At 43.3% G+C, this 17679-nt stretch overlaps 1 protein-coding gene across 4 annotated transcripts in view; it reads left to right on the plus strand.

Annotated features, from left to right (window-relative positions):
- The window catches only part of zswim8 (zinc finger, SWIM-type containing 8), a 47599-nt gene that overhangs the window by 16521 nt on the left and 13399 nt on the right, over nt 1-17679 (plus strand). For 2 of the 4 annotated variants that reach the window (XM_034239713.1, XM_034239712.1), the window contains exons 16-25: nt 4923-5229; nt 5376-5525; nt 5733-5955; nt 6253-6300; nt 9794-10083; nt 10324-10547; nt 12057-12554; nt 16686-16860; nt 16972-17136; nt 17225-17344. In XM_034239713.1, coding sequence (XP_034095604.1) covers nt 4923-5229; nt 5376-5525; nt 5733-5955; nt 6253-6300; nt 9794-10083; nt 10324-10547; nt 12057-12554; nt 16686-16860; nt 16972-17136; nt 17225-17344 — 2200 coding nt within the window. The remainder of the gene's footprint in view (nt 1-4922; nt 5230-5375; nt 5526-5732; nt 5956-6252; nt 6301-9793; nt 10084-10323; nt 10548-12056; nt 12555-16685; nt 16861-16971; nt 17137-17224; nt 17345-17679) is intronic. The other 2 variants (XM_034239714.1, XM_034239715.1) reach the window with 1 other exon arrangement.

Raw genomic sequence — 17679 nt, forward strand, 5'->3', positions numbered from 1 at the left:
TTGATGATATATTATGATTATTTATATTTTTTATGAATTATTTTTCACAAAATGTTTTCAGTTCAAGAGCTAGAGCAGGCATGGGCAAACTAAGGCCCGCGGGCCATATACGGCCCGTTGGGCTTTTTAATCCGGCCCGCCGAATATTGGTACAAAATTGTCCAAATTATAGTAAAGACCGCATTCATTTAGTCTTTTTCCTGCAATACCCGGCATTTCAGTTGATCCCACTAGATGGCGCACTCTAGACACAATTGACCTTTGCTGGAGTCTAGTCTATTCTCTCAGCTGGCCCCACTCGGCAACCCGGCAAGATCCAAGAACCAAATACATCACGCTTACATTGGAGGGGGTCGAGATTAACCTGAGCAATAACAGTTCATGGCGAGTACAGCGAATACAAGTTGTAACAAGCAGTAGCGCTGAGCTAAGTGACTAGAACGCGACCACACACTTATAAAAAACACTTATATAAAGTCAGGCAACACTAACCAGGCTTAGTGTGATTCTGTTTATTTGACCTTACTTTAATAACCATCCGTTCACTGTTATTGACCATTGTGAAGAGGCAGACGTTTTCCTGTTGTTTTGTATTATTGCAGCTATCGGATGAATCATTACATGGGCTACATGTGGCCATCACAAGTAAAATCATAACCAAAAATACGCCGGTAAAATATGGGTGATGAAAACGGCTTATGCCACAATATGATAGCAACAAGTAGTCAAGATAGACTGATTAGCTTTGGTTGCTATGCTAATGTAGAATGCCAGATACACTTTCATAACTGCGTTTTGATGCCAAACAGCGTCAATTCAGACTAAAGCACATTCACTGATGGGGATGGGGGATATTTATCAGCTGCTTGTGTGACAGTCGCACAATGAAGACTTTACAGCGGCCGCTGCCGTGAGTTAACGGGAGACTAAACTCCGGTAGACGAGCAGCACTGCAGCGGGCGGTAATGCAGCTAAACCACATTAATAAACAATGAACCATGGCACTCTGGAGAAAAGTATAAGGTTGGAGAAGTAGTTCTTTAATTTAATCTGGCTTCGTATGATTAAAAACTACCCGACGCAGTCCTCTGTTGATGTTGTTGTGAGCGGAGAAAATCAGCGATGTGTGTGGGTCATAAGAAGGCACGTAAACGCTTACGTCATGACGCAAACGATAACGCAAACGATGACGCAATAATTCACCTTTGAACCTGCATCTGTAACAATGAGTGGAACAAAGAAAAGAAAAGTCGACAATGAGTGCCGAGTGTATAATGAGGAGTGGACAGCTAAATATTTTTTCACCGATCTGCTACTGACCCGGCCCGTCTGTCAAATTTTAAAACTCATAGTGGTCCCCGAGCCAAAAAGTTTGCCCACCCCTGAGCTAGAGGGACGTTATTCAGTACATTGTGCTACCTATTAAAGATTTTAATATAAATTACATTTTACACAACGTGAGGCACAGCGCCGGCAAAAACTGAAGCGTCAGTGATCATTCTTTATGTGTCGGAAAGAGCAGCGAGGACTCACTCAACATTTAGTTTTAAAAAGAACGAAGTGAAAATAAACAGTATTTATATTTAAAATGTTTATAAATATAACAAACCAATGGATGATACACAGCAAACGGACACACTCTTTTGCACGTTGGTAAAAATACCTCCTCACATCTTGTTTTCTGAGGTCAGAATTACTATTTATATACAGTTGAGGCATAAATTATTAGCCCCCCAGGAGTTATGGAACATTTTCCTAAAATTCTTCCCAATGTTTCCAGCATTGATAAAACTTGATATAATCAAACTTTCACCAGTGCTATTTAGTAGCTTTTGGTACATTTTGGAAAATAAAATAAGTTTTTAGGCTTGCTTTATATCAAATATAGTGACAAATGGGTTGGTCAAAAATAATAGCCCCCAGGCCATTAATAGTCAATAGTGTACCCTTTCTGAGCCACAACTGACAACAAGCTCTTATGCGACTTTCACACCAGCGCTTTTCCCTTTCTAGCTCCGAGCGGGAGCTTTTCTGGTTCAGCTCCGGTTTCCCTTTTCTGCTCCCGCTCTGTTCACACCGCCCAGAGCTGCCGCTGCCGGGATCCGGAGTCATGGATGATCCTGCACTCCTCTGTCCTGGATCGCGAGCCCTGGATCTTGAGTCGTGGCTGTGGTCCTGGATCATAGGTCCTGGATGGATATCCTCGTGGATTCATCTTCCTATTATACACACATGCATTTCCAAACATTTGGACTACCTATGTTGCAAATGTATTATCTTTTCAATTTACACACGGCATCTATTGCACGTCTGTCCGTCCTGGGAGAGGGATCCCTCCTCTGTTGCTCTCCCTGAGGTTTCTCCCATTTTTCCCTTTAAACTGTGGGTTTTCTTCGGAAGTTTTTCCTTGTACGATGTGAGGGTCTAAGGACAGAGGGTGTCGTATTGTCATACTGATATTTTGTACAAACTGTAAAGTCCACTGAGACAAATGTAACATTTGTGATATTGGGCTATATAAATAAACATTGATTGATTGATTGCTGCGTCATGACGTCACCATTTACGTGCCTGCTTCATAAAATCCAAACCGCGCGGATATCCCTCACATCGACAACAACAACAATGGCCGATTGTATTGAAGCGCTGTTCGCTTTGGTTATCCTCTTACGAAACGAAATGGAAGGCTTCGGACGACTTTACAAGGGACGACTTTACTTGGAACTTTACAAACATCACATGCGAAATGCAAGACTTCTTTGTGGTCTTCAGCATCTACTTCAACGACGAATCTGCCCCTGCCCCCGCCTCGACGTAAGAGAGACGTAAGCGACGCCGCCTTTTAGCTCCGAAGCTCTTGCCTCTAGACCGACAATTTTTTGGAGCTGGAAGTGAACCGGATTCCGGAGCTAAGAGGCGGCGCCTCTGCGATGTGAACAGGAAAAAACGGTACTTTTCAGGCTCCAGCTCCGAGCCGGAGCTGAAAACGCGTTGGTGTGAAAGGGGCATTAGAGTAGTTCTTTACTAGGTTGGCACAGGTCTCTTGAGGGATTTAGGCCCATTCTTCCATTGCAAATTGCTCCAGCTGGTCCAAATTGCGTGGTTTCCGAGCATGGACATTCAATTTGAGCACCTGCCACCGATTCTCAATAGGATTAAGATCTGGGCTTTGTGCGGGCCACTCCAGCACCTTGGTTTTGGTGTCCTTTAGGAACTGTTGGACCAATTTTGATGTGTGCTTTGGATCATTGTCTTGTTGGAAGACCCAGCGACGACCTAAGCGATGACTAAGAGCAGATTTTTTTCATGTTATCCCTCAAAATGTCAACATAATTTAAATGTTTCATGATGCCTTGCACCCGAACAAGGCTCCCTGTGCCTGAGGCTGCAAAACAGCCCCACAGCATGATGTGTTCTTAGGGTTGAAGGCCTCTCCCTTTCTTCGACAAACATAAGCAACATCCATCTGCCCAAACAGTTCCAGTTTAGTCTCATCAGACCAAAGCACAGACTTGCAAAACTCATCTTTACCTTTCAAAGGTTCACGGGCAAACCTCAGTCTGGCTGATGTGCCACCCTTTGAGTAAAGGGGTTCTTCTGGGACGATGGCCCTGAAGCCCACCACGATGAAGAGCCCTCACAACTGTGTTCCTTGAAACATCAACTCCAGAAGAGGCCAGGTCAGCAACAATCATCTTGGCAGATGTCCGGGGATTCTTGCTGACATCTCTGACTATTTGCCTCTCCAGAGTTCTTGAAATCTTGCGCTTTCGACCACACCTAGGTTTGTTTCTTACATGATTTGTCTCCTTGTACTTCGCAATGATGCAAAGTACAGCAGTTCTAGACACTGTGAAGCGCTTGGAAATAGCAGTATAGCCTTCCCCCTTATTATGAGCCTCCACTATCTTCTTTCTGAGCTCAATACTGATTTCCTTTGTCTTTGGCATGGTGAGTAGGAGTAGTAGTATAGTCCCTCTCAATAAGGTATTCAAGTGCCTGTTTCTTGGAGTCCTTTTATGCTGATTGAATGCTCAGGTGTGGTTTGAAAGCCGATTAGGTGTGGTTTGAAAGCTGATTGATTGATTAGGTGTGGTTTGAAAGCAAAAATTCACATGGGGGCTAATATTTTTTGACCAACCCATTTGTCACTATATTAGATATAAAGCAAGCCTAAAAACTTATTTTATTTTCCAAAATGTACCAAAAGCTACTAAATAGCACTGGTGAATGTTTGATTATATCAAGTTTTATCAATGCTGGAAACCTTGGGAAGAATTTTAGGAAAATGTTCCATAACTCCTGGGGGGCTAATAATTTAGGCCTCAACTGTATATTTATATAAGACTAGGCTACTGCCTGACTCACTGTCGCTGTTTTCCTCAGATTATGATAAAGGAACACATGTGTGTCTGGGATAATTAAGCTCTGTGTTTTACAACAATGCCGGCATTCGGGAAGCTACGCTCCGACAGCATGGATGTGGAAGGCAACTTTTTCCTGCGGAGTTTGCATGTCACCTTGTGGGGGTCGTCTTTCACACCCTCAAAAGGATCCAAAACTTTGGAAAAACAAAATACCTTAATGAAGAGGAACAGCTCAGATTGAAGTTTAAGGGGTTCTGAGGTTGAAGCCTCAAAGTATAAGCAGCGCCAAGATGGAGCTTTCTTTCCTGCCGATAATACACTCATGAAAAAAGGAGCTCCAACAAGCCGTTTAGGACAGAGTGAACACACATACTATACAGAGATGCTGTATGAGAAACCAATGCGATTTCGAAGCACAATATAAATCTATTTTAGTATACCTCAACAATGGCATTATGATCAGTAGAAATGACCATGACATGGGACCTTTAACACAATTACTAAGAAATTAAGCTATGGGAGTTTACGATGTGTCTTTCTCTCCCCCATCCTCAGATACTGGATAAGTTGTTGGACAGGGAGAGTCAGACCCATAAGCCCCAGACTCTGAGCTCATTCTACTCCAGCAAGCCAGCAGCTGGCAGCCAGCGCAGCCCTTCCAAACACTCTGCTGCCAACCATAGTGGGGTGAGCGGGGCAGCAGGGGGCGTCTCCAAACATGGACCCTCCTCTTCCTCTGCTGCCACTGTGGCAGCCTCCTCCTCTGCTGCCACGGGATCTGGGGAAGTGGCGCAGCAGGCTGATCTGAACCCAGTGCAGAACAACACAGCCGGAGAGTGCACTGCTGAGCCCCGGGAGCATGGTGAGAACCCCTCCTCTCATAGAACACTGTGGAGGCTCTAAAACTGTAAAATCAAATGCTTATTCCCCTTTGACTCTGATTTCAATGTTGGTTTAGCAGTGGTGATGACGCTGTGGTAACATCGTACTCTTTCCTCACCCTGTCAGATGGGCCTGCTTCATCAGCTGAGCACCAGAATGAGATGGCGCCTATTAAGGCGGAGGCCACGGTGCCCAGTCGGCTGGCTCTGGGGGCCCGCTGCGGATACAGCCAGCGCTGCTGGGGCTCGCCTGTGCGCCAGAAGAAGAAACACACGGGTAGTGTGTGTGTGTGTGTGTGTGTGTGTGTTTTTAAAGATTGAATCTTTGTCAGAGCTGTTGAATTGCATTACATGATACAGGTGTAACTTAATGGATGCACCTAAATAACATGGTAGTCCGCCAAATGAAAAAGTGAAAGTTAGTTCTAGTCGTATTTGTGCTCTTTGTGAAATGGCTCCAGTAACAGAGCTGTTTGTTGGACAGGCATGGCGAGCATCGACAGCAGCGCTCCAGAGACCACCTCTGACAGCTCCCCCACCCTCAGCCGCCGGCCGCTCCGGGGCGGCTGGGCAGCAACATCTTGGGGGCGGGGCCAGGACAGTGACAGCATCAGCAGCTCATCATCTGATTCACTGGGCTCCTCCTCCTCCAGCGGCTCTCGGAGGGCAGGGGGCGGGGCCAGGGCCAAGAGCACGGACACCAGCAGGTAAACACACTTCTTTCTCATGAACTCACTCACACAATAGCTGAGTTACCTGAAGTCCCATCAACAGATTAACGTCTACTGTGACTGACAGCAGCAGGTGTTTATTACGGAGGCAAAAGTTTGTACTTACACCAGGGGTCAACAACAGTCCGCTGTAGACAACTATTCTCCTCATTTGACCATTTGATGTCCACACTACAACAATAGACTGATGACTTGTATCAGGCCATATCCTGTTTTAAATCCTATTCCCCACAGTAACTGTGCTTACATTCTTTCATTGACTTTGTGATACAGAGCGATGGTGGGCTATGAACCTACTTATAGAACTGGAGTCACATCCAGGTAACTTCTATTTCTCCTTGTCTCATTACTTCTTTCATTCACTGTGATAGAGTGCCGGCCTCGCAGGCTTGCGGTAAAAATGTATTTTCTAGATATGTGTTAATGAAACGGAAAATATACTGAGCCTTCTTTAACTTCCATAATGTTTTCTTCACTCTCAACTATCTCCTCCAGCATCTGAAACTGTCTGAGCTCAGCAGTCACAGCTCTTGTGGTGTCCAGGTGGTACATCTATAGCTGCCGTAGCCCCTATGTGTAATTACATTTCGGCCACACAAAACTCTGCAGTCATAACGTAACCCTTAAAGTACAACTCTAAGGCTGCAGCCACACGAGTATGGGCTCAGAACAGTCTCATAATACACACATGCACACAGAAGGATTCACACACTTGTATTTCCGGATCCACACTTGTGTTTTTCAATGCACACACAAATGTGTTCCGTTTCATATACATGTAAATAAAATCCAAATACAGAAAAAAGCTTTACATATGTATTTTTGATCCTCACATATTTGTTTTCCGTTTTAAAACCTCTGAACCTGCAAACACAAACCGCTTTCTGTGCACGGATCGCTGTGCATTCGTGTGTGGGTTTTTTGAGACTCCCCTGACGGTCAGCCGATTCGTACTTGTCATTTTTTCTATCTATAGCCAATCAGATGTCTCCTCCATTCTAAGCCAATCACATGAGCGCGCCCCCACGAGGGTAGATTTCTTGCGTTCATGACGTAGCGCTTCATGTACGCATTTTGCGCTGTCCGGTCAGCTCGCTAAACAGAGGGCGGAGCATCAGGTGATCATGCAAAGCTGCGTGTCTCCGTCAGACTCAGCAGCTGATCTGATCTCTCTCTTGCGTCCGGTTATACTTCACTCGCGTTTGTTACCTTTTTACTAACGGTATCTCGGCACCGAAACCGTAGTTTCGGTTACACACCGGTGGTTTCTTGTAGAGGAAACTTCTGTGTAGCTATGCAGTGGGAGTCACCGACTCAGGAAGGAGACACGGGAAGAGCAGTAGCTTTGATGTCAAACACATGATGGTTTATTTGGAGTTAACGGCCGGAGGATTCACATCACAAGTCCAAGAGTCAGAGGTTCTGACTTCACGGTAGAGTTGCCACGTCAATTCTGGAGAGCCTCTCTCTTGCCAGCCCATCTAACTGGTTTCGCAGAGAGTAAACAACATATTTGAGGAGATAGCCTAAACAGTGTGGGAACACAGAGCTACTTGCCTCGGACACTTATGACCTCGAAGATTTTACCTTGGAGTCCACAAATACAGAGAAGGAAGTGTCCCAGTGTACCCACAACACAGACCATCTGTATCCCAGTATTGACCGGTCACAGAATGGGAACAATAACATTATTGGCTAAGCCGCCTGTGTCCTTAAAGAAGGTAAACAGACATCAAGGTTTGTCCTGTATGTTACTAATTGGCGTCTTATGATAATTATTTCCACAACATTTCTGACTTGGCTCGTTGTCAGCCGGTAACCAGCTGCCCAGACATTTCGAGGGGAAAAAGGATGGAAACGGGGCGTTCGGGTGCCGTAGGAAGGACCTCCGTTTATTCACGTTCTTCAGACTAACCAGTTACATTGACACTGTATTGCATAGACTAGTTACTTTTCCCCGTTCTGACCACTTTCTCTATACTTTCGTCTCTCTCTTCATAACTCCGCACTTCGCCTTGGCCATCACATTTTACACACACACACTCCAAAAACCCACAACCCCTTGCGGCTGCTACTCTTAAAGTGACAGGCCAAGCCTGTAACGCGTTTATGTCCATATCGATCAGATCCAGCTCTCAAGTACGAATCGGCTGACCGTCAGGGGAGTCTCAAAAAACCCACACACGAACGCACAGCGATCCGTGCACAGAAAGCTGTTTGTGTTTGCAGGTGCAGAGGTTTTAAACGGAAAAAAAATATGTGAGGATCAAAAATACATATGTAAAGCTTTTTTCTGTATTTGGATTTTATTTACATGTATATAAAACGGAACACATTTGTGTGTGCATTGAAAAACACAAGTGTGAATCCTTTTGCTCGAACCGCTGGAGACGCTGTAGTACGTATGCATGCATGGTTGCCCTTCTGTTTATTCTCCACGCTGGATTTAGCAGCAGAGGTGGGATTTCGCCGGTCAACATGTCCGTTAAAGTTTAAATCTTCCGGACAAAATTAGAAAAGTGCAGGTCTAAGTTCTTCTTTGTTATTTATTGAGCTTTAAAACAAATGAATAACGACTCTATATAATAATACACGGAGGACGGAGCCTCTCTTTTCCTCCCCCTCTCCTGACAGCCCATCAGTATCCGTGGTCTCATGCAGCTGGCTGATCCAGTAATGAGTGAGTGACCCGACAGTCAAAATAAACATATTTATAACTAGTTTAGGTAGTTTGAGAGGTCATTAAGGTGTGATGATTTAACTTGAAGTGTGTGTTTTGCTCCGCTCATCGCTCCATCACAGCGGCGGAGCTGCAGGTTGTCATGCCGAGCTGCGTGTCTCCTCTCCTGTCCGATTAGACTTCACTCGCGTTTATGTCCATATCGATCAAAATCTAGCTGGAAGCTCCTGCTGGGTGCACTGTCCTGCGAGATACCGGGACCTGGCTCGAAACACTGGGGCTATTGCGTCATCGTTATCAGGAAATGATCGTATAGGCGTAGACACGGAGCCGTTTGGCCCCCCATAGCGTTTCGTCCGCAGATCTACCCACCTTGGGACCCGTTATCGTTATCTGCGTTTCCCTGTCGGCCTCGTGTGGCCGAACTGCCTATCTGATAGAGAACTGTAGCGGATACGACCGTTATCGTCCTCGTGTGGCTGCAGCTTAAATCCACCACAATAAAAGTGACGGTCACTGCTTAAAGTCTGGCTTCAGCTAAATGGCCAAACTGATGATCTGAGTAATCTGTGGCAGAATGCTAATTGAGAGCTAATGCTATCATAAAGAGAAATGACATGTTCACAGCTTTAGAAGACACACCTCAGATATCAAGCAGAGATCAGTTCACAATGAAAGCCTTTAGGACACACACATAAAATATACACATTATCGAAGTGATAATGAGCAATGAACTCTCTTATGACCTCGGTTTGCATGTACAGTAGGAAATCTGCCAAGTGATATAAAATAGTTTTAACACCGTTCATATTGTTGTCTGCTGCGATATGCTTTCAGTTTGTTGTTAAAGTTTATTTCCAGTTATTTATCAGACATTCAAAGCAAGAGCAAAATATGAAAAATGACAGATAACATAATAAACAACACAGAGAGCCTACAGTCCACATGACGACTGAGAGGACAGTAGAGATGCTGTTGAGAGGTGAGGTGAAGCTAAGATGGAGTAGGACAGGCTTGCCTGCTTTGTTGGGCAGGTTTCCTGAAAACAAATCAGATTTTCACTAGATGTGTGTGTGTTTATTCTGAGCCACTGAGATTAATCTAATTCACATGTGTATATTTCCCTGTGTTCAGGTACAAAGGGCGGCGTCCAGAATGTCACGCCCCCCACGTGCCCAACCAGCCGTCAGAGGCAGCAGCACATTTTTATTTTGAGCTAGCCAAGACAGTGCTAATCAAAGCTGGAGGAAACTCCTCCACCTCCATTTTCACCCAGCCGTCAGCCAGCGGGGGCCACCAGGGGCCCCACAGAAACCTGCACCTGTGTGCCTTTGAGATTGGCCTGTATGCTCTTGGCCTCCACAACTTTGTTTCACCAAACTGGCTGTCCAGAACCTACTCCTCCCATGTGTCCTGGATTACTGGTGTGTGTGACAGAAGACATCAAGAGACCCACTTTCATTGTATTTCATGTATTCACAAGTTGAATCAGTTCACAAGTTTCCTACCTCCCTTACTTCCTCCCTTACTTTCTGACTTCCTACCTTCCTTACTTCCTTCCTTACTTCCTTCCTTACTATCTCCCTTACTTTCTACCTTCCTACCTTACCATCTTCCTTCCTTCCTTCCCTGCCAGCACACTGTAACCTCTCCTCTTCTCTCAGGCCAGGCAATGGAGATCGGCAGCGCAGCCCTCAACATTTTGGTGGAGTGTTGGGACGGACACCTCACCCCCCCAGAGGTAGCATCACTTGCCGACCGTGCGTCGCGGGCCAGGGACCCCAACATGGTGCGGGCGGCAGCGGAGCTGGCCCTGAGCTGCCTGCCTCACGCTCACGCTCTCAACCCTAATGAGATCCAGAGAGCCCTGGTGCAGTGCAAAGAGCAGGTACACCAAGGCTCTGCTTATACACATATATATACATATATATATATTAGGGCCGGGACTTTAACGCGTTAATTAAGATTAATTACACAAAAATTAACGCGTTAAAAAAATTAACGCATTTTAATCGCACTTATTTTTGCACCGCGGAACGTTTCTCACTGGATGAGTTTCAGGCGTACCGATTATACTGGAGCACCAACTAACGTTCATGACTTCAGACAACAACAAACCACAGTGAACAACAGTGGGAAATGTTGTTTTAAAAAACGGACGGATGGAAGCGTCGATAAGAGCACGGTTGTGTGCAAATTATGCAAAAAGGAATTCGCATATCACCGCAGCACATCAAGCCTCAAGTATCACCTCAATGCAAAACATATAGCAGCTAGCGTGGACGTTAGCCTATTTTATCGCGTTCACACCAAAAAGAGCCGGTACTAAAATTAGTTAATGAGAACCTTTTTACCCCCACGAAAGTCCCTGCTAGAGAGCAGGGACTTTCGTGCGGTTCTCTTGTGAGGAAAGAGCTATATTTCTGATTGGCTGGGCGGATTGCAAACCACGCCCCGTAAAACTCCCAAAAAGTTTTGTGAAGCCGCCATTTTATTATCCTCGCATTAGCATTATTAGCATTAGCCCAGCGCAGAAACGCAGAGAGACTAACTTATGGCAACACAAAATAAAACATGGGAGCGGTGGAGATGAGGAGGTGTCGGCGTTCTGGCGATTTACTCGGAAGGCTGCTGGGACTCCCAGCAGCTTCTACTGAAGCCAGTCCCCAACTCCGGGGACTTCCGGCCGGGGACTTTGGGCGGCAGTATACGCCGTGAAGTGGTTTGCGGCCTGCCAGTAAACCCAAAGCAGAAGAAGAAGAAGTGACGTCAGCGGCTTCATTTGCCTTATCCTCCCCCAGGTTCAAAGAGTTCTCATGAACTAAGTTCTCATGAACCTTTGTGGGAAAAGTACTGCGGTGTGAATGCGCCTAATGGTATACTAAAATCCATGTGAAAAAAATTGCTTCTCACTGTTCTTAGGTCAAATATGTATATGTGATTAAAAATGCGATTAATTTCGATTAATTAATTACAAAGCCTCTAATTAATTAGATTAATTTTTTTAATCGAGTCCCGGCCCTAATATATATATTTATGAGCCTTCATAGTGTAGCAGGATGCCAGGTGTTTTGGGAAATGAATCCAGTATTGCAGTTTTAATAGCGGTAGCAGAATAATATACAGTTTAGAAAAGCCAACAAAGGAAGTGTCGAGCAACACAATTGAATGACTTCTGTGAAGAACATGGAGATGATTGGTCTGATGATCATCTTGAGTTAATCCAGCAACATAGTATGTGCATCTTCTAATTTCAAAATGTAATAAAATGAAACAACAGATTCTAACTGACAGCTGGGTAGTGTTTCCATAGATGGATGCTTGTTTCCCTTAAATCACCTGAAGTCTAAAAAGGTATTTAGCTTGGCTCTTATTATGTCTTCCCTTCTTTCTCCAGGACAATGTGATGCTGGAGAAGGCCTGCATGGCAGTGGAGGAAGCAGCCAAGGGTGGGGGGGTGTACCCTGAGGTCCTGTTTGAGGTAGCCCACCAGTGGTACTGGCTGTATGAGCAGTCAGTGGGTGGGGGCTCAGGCCAGCATCGGGAGACGTCAGGGCGCTGCGGGGCCAACGGGGGCTCGGGCAGGAGGCCCCAGGAGTCCAGCTGTGTGGTGATTGACACCAGAGCAGGCATGGAGTCTGCTGGCGTGGCAACGATCACCGCCTCCGTCACTGCAGCAGCCGTGGTCCCCGTCATATCTGTGGGCTCCACCATCTATCAGTCCCACATCATGCCGGGGCAGGCCATGGCTCACCCCCACAGCCAGGGGCTCCACCCCTACACCACCATTCAGGCCCATCTCCCCACCGTCTGCACCCCCCAGTACCTGGGACACCCTCTGCAGCACGTCCCCCGGCCCACCGTCTTCCCTATCGCCGGAGCTGCATATCCACAGGTCAAAACAGCTCACACGTTAAATGAAAATATTTAAAGCATTAATCTGCTCACGGTTTTCTTTTGATATACTTACAATTGATTGATTTGTTAGTTTTTTGCTGATCAGCTCATTTTTTTTCATCAACTACTAGCTTCTGTTTTAGTATATTTCCACATTGGCAATTTATATTCACTTTTAAAACTATAGAAATTTGAAAAATAAAACAAATATTCCAAAAATCTTCAATACTTCAAATCAAATCAAGTTGTATTTATATAGCACATTTATAAACGATTTTTGGTCGAGCCACTTAGCTGCAGAGATGGCAAAAGTACACACATCCTTTACTCAAGTAGAAGTACAGATACTCGTGTTTGGTATTTTGAGCAAAACACATCATATACATGTTTTTATATATTTATATATATATATCTGAGACTTATAATATATGCCTAAAAATAGCATAATGGGAGACCTTTTAGTAAAAAGTACCCATAACTAGCAGCTGTTTTAAAGAGTACCTGACCTCCCTTTATATTAATAGAACAATAATGTCATTGTTAGCTAATGAATGTTTCCATGCTGAACAACGGCAACATGACAACGTTTCCATTGGTCCCTCTTCTTTAGAGAAGACCAGGAAATGATGGATACACGGATCGTGTTCAAATCAATAGGCACGCAATGACTCTAAAGAATAATGATCACGCATCAAACACACATTCAGACTAAAGGAACCAGCTGTTTGGAAAATGAGAGAAGTAGAAAGTACAGGTATTTGTGTTCAACATGTAAGAAGTAGAAAGTACAGGTATTTGTGTTCAACATGTAAGAAGTAGAAAGTACAGGTATTTGAGTTCAACATGTAAGAAGTAGAAAGTACAGGTATTTGAGTTCAACATGTAAGAAGTAGAAAGTACAGGTATTTGTGTTCAACATGTAAGAAGTAGAAAGTACAGGTATTTGAGTTCAACATGTAAGAAGTAGAAAGTACAGGTATTTGTGTTCAACATGTAAGAAGTAGAAAGTACAGGTATTTGTGTTCAACATGTAAGAAGTAGAAAGTACAGGTATTTGAGTTCAACATGTAAGAAGTAGAAAGTACAGGTATTTGAGTTCAACATGGAAGAAGTAGAAAGTACAGGTATTTGTGTTCAACATGTAAGAAGTAGAAAGTACAGGTATTTGAGTTCAACATGTAAGAAGTAGAAAGTACAGGTATTTGAGTTCAACATGTAAGAAGTAGAAAGTACAGGTATTTGAGTTCAACATGTAAGAAGTAGAAAGTACAGGTATTTGAGTTCAACATGTAAGAAGTAGAAAGTTCAGGTATTTGAGTTCAACATGTAAGAAGTAGAAAGTACAGGTATTTGAGTTCAACATGTAAGAAGTAGAAAGTACAGGTATTTGAGTTCAACATGTGAGAAGTAGAAAGTACAGGTATTTGAGTTCAACATGTAAGAAGTAGAAAGTACAGGTACTTGAGTTCAACATGTAAGAAGTAGAAAGTACAGGTATTTGAGTTCAACATGTAAGAAGTAGAAAGTACAGGTATTTGTGTTCAACATGTGAGAAGTAGAAAGTACAGGTATTTGTGTTCAACATGTAAGAAGTAGAAAGTACAGGTATTTGTGTTCAACATGTAAGAAGTAGAAAGTACAGGTATTTGAGTTCAACATGTAAGAAGTAGAAAGTACAGGTACTTGAGTTCAACATGTAAGAAGTAGAAAGTACAGGTATTTGAGTTCAACATGTAAGAAGTAGAAAGTACAGGTATTTGTGTTCAACATGTAAGAAGTAGAAAGTACAGGTATTTGAGTTCAACATGTAAGAAGTAGAAAGTACAGGTATTTGAGTTCAACATGTAAGAAGTAGAAAGTACAGGTATTTGAGTTCAACATGTAAGAAGTAGAAAGTACAGGTATTTGAGTTCAACATGTAAGAAGTAGAAAGTACAGGTATTTGGGTTCAACATGTAAGAGGTAGAAAGTACAGGTATTTGTGTTCAACATGTAAGAAGTAGAAAGTACAGGTATTTGTGTTCAACATGTAAGAAGTAGAAAGTACAGGTATTTGAGTTCAACATGTAAGAGGTAGAAAGTACAGGTATTTGTGTTCAACATGTGAGAAGTAGAAAGTACAGGTATTTGTGTTCAACATGTAAGAAGTAGAAAGTACAGGTATTTGTGTTCAACATGTAAGAAGTAGAAAGTACAGGTATTTGAGTTCAACATGTAAGAAGTAGAAAGTACAGGTATTTGTGTTCAACATGTAAGAAGTAGAAAGTACCGGTATTTGTGTTCAACATGTAAGAAGTAGAAAGTACAGGTATTTGGGTTCAACATGTAAGAAGTAGAAAGTACAGGTACTTGGGTTCAACATGTAAGAAGTAGAAAGTACAGGTATTTGAGTTCAACATGTAAGAAGTAGAAAGTACAGGTACTTGGGTTCAACATGTAAGAAGTAGAAAGTACAGGTATTTGTGTTCAACATGTAAGAAGTAGAAAGTACAGGTATTTGTTTTCAACATGTAAGAAGTAGAAAGTACAGGTATTTGGGTTCAACATGTAAGAAGTAGAAAGTACCGGTATTTGTGTTCAACATGTAAGAAGTAGAAAGTACAGGTATTTGGGTTCAACATGTAAGAAGTAGAAAGTACAGGTATTTGTGTTCAACATGTAAGAAGTAGAAAGTACAGGTATTTGAGTTCAACATGTAAGAAGTAGAAAGTACAGGTATTTGGGTTCAACATGTAAGAAGTAGAAAGTACAGGTATTTGAGTTCAACATGTAAGAAGTAGAAAGTACAGGTACTTGAGTTCAACATGTAAGAAGTAGAAAGTACAGGTATTTGAGTTCAACATGTAAGAAGTAGAAAGTACAGGTATTTGTGTTCAACATGTAAGAAGTAGAAAGTACAGGTATTTGTGTTCAACATGTAAGAAGTAGAAAGTACAGGTATTTGGGTTCAACATGTAAGAAGTAGAAAGTACAGGTATTTGTGTTCAACATGTAAGAAGTAGAAAGTACAGGTATTTGGGTTCAACATGTAAGAAGTAGAAAGTACAGGTATTTGGGTTCAACATGTAAGAAGTAGAAAGTACAGGTATTTGTGTTGAACATGTAAGAAGTAGAAAGTACAGGTATTTGTGTTCAACATGTAAGAAGTAGAAAGTACAGGTATTTGTGTTCAACATGTAAGAAGTAGAAAGTACAGGTATTTGAGTTCAACATGTAAGAAGTAGAAAGTACAGGTATTTGTGTTCAACATGTAAGAAGTAGAAAGTACAGGTATTTGTGTTCAACATGTAAGAAGTAGAAAGTACAGGTATTTGGGTTCAACATGTAAGAAGTAGAAAGTACAGGTATTTGAGTTCAACATGTGAGAAGTAGAAAGTACAGGTATTTGAGTTCAACATGTGAGAAGTAGAAAGTACAGGTATTTGAGTTCAACATGTGAGAAGTAGAAAGTACAGGTATTTGAGTTCAACATGTAAGAAGTAGAAAGTACAGGTATTTGGGTTCAACATGTAAGAAGTAGAAAGTACAGGTATTTGGGTTAAAAATGTAAGAAGTAAAAAGTCGTCAGAAAAATAAGTAGTGGAGTAAAGTACTGATACCAGAAAAATGTACTTAAGTAGGCCTACAGTAACAAAGTATTTGTACTCCACTGCTTTCCACCTCTGCTTAGTTGAGGTGGAGAAAGAGAGTTGTGCTAATGGCTGCTGAGTTTCTTACCTCACATGCATTAGATCTTGAGTGATAAGTCAATAAATCAGTCGGATCATTAACGGTCATCATGAAGTCATTTTCAAGCAAAAAGCCTCAGCTATTGTGTATGTTAGCTGTTAGCATTGATTGGTCAGTGCAATGTCTGAGAGGTCTGTACCTTCTGATTCAAACTGATCTCTGACCTTTTATAGAAAATGAGCGGCAGGTGAATTGATATTCAAAACTCAAACAATTTCATAACAATAGAAGATGGTCCATAGAGCTTGTGTGCATTCTATTCTGAAACAGACAATTTACGTCTGTTGCTGTTTTTAAATTTCTCACATTTCTTGCATTTTTCTTGGAAGTGGTATGAGTGCAGGTGTTCACATGTACCTATACAGTATAAATATGTGTTTGTGTGTGTGTACCCCCTTAGGGAATCCACCCAGCCTTTATCGGAGCCCAGTACCCGTTCTCAGTGGCCACTGGACCCCAGCCCCCTATGGCAGCCACGGCTGTGACCTTCCCCGGGGTCCCGGTACCGTCCATGACTCAGATCGCCGTCCACCCGTACCACCCTGAGAGCGGGCTGCCCCTCACAACTGTAGCAGGTCAGTGTGTTCCATCTGGGTTTCTGTTTACCTCATTGCATGGAGGTAAAGCCTCTTGATACATGAGCTGTATTAATTTGTAACAATCGGGGTCCCTGTCATGTTTCACAGTGGGCAGCGTCCACGCGGGCCCCACCATCCAGGCCATCCAGGGGACATCCCTGTCCTCCCAGCCCGGATCAATGATGGGCACTGCTTTCCCAGTAGAGGACGAGCAGCACAGCCAGCCAGTTAGCCAACAGGGCCTGCACTACCTGCACTCTGCCTACAGAGTTGGTGAGGACTCGTATTGATCTAACCAAACTGCCAGTAGTCCAACAGGTTGACTGCACACATGTGATCCCCACTGTTCTTTTGTGTGAAGGCATGCTGGCGCTGGAGATGCTGGGCAGGAGGGCTCACAATGACCACCCCAACAACTTCTCCAGGAGCCCGCCTTACACTGAGGACGTCAAATGGCTGCTGGGACTGGCTGCCAGGCTAGGTGAGCCTGCACGTGCAGTATAGCAGTATTTTTCAACCTATTACATAAAAAAATTCCCGCGACACACCAACAACCACAAAACTTAGAAAATGACACATTGTACCCTAATACACCGATATGATGACTTTTTTTCTTATAACAGTTACCTGTTTCTCAGTTTGTTTTGAATACTGTTCTGGTTCTGAAGTGACAGTGTTTTTGAGATGATGTTTAAGCTTGCTTGGGACCATGGCACTGTGGGACAGCTTTTCCCCACACCAAGCACAACGGAGATCCAATCCAATCCAATCCATATTATTTATATAGCACAGTTTAAAAACAGAGGGTTTGCCAAA

The sequence above is a fragment of the Gymnodraco acuticeps genome, unplaced genomic scaffold (genome assembly GCF_902827175.1).
Source record: "Gymnodraco acuticeps unplaced genomic scaffold, fGymAcu1.1, whole genome shotgun sequence".
In the NCBI taxonomy this organism is placed as follows: Eukaryota; Metazoa; Chordata; class Actinopteri; order Perciformes; family Bathydraconidae; genus Gymnodraco; species Gymnodraco acuticeps.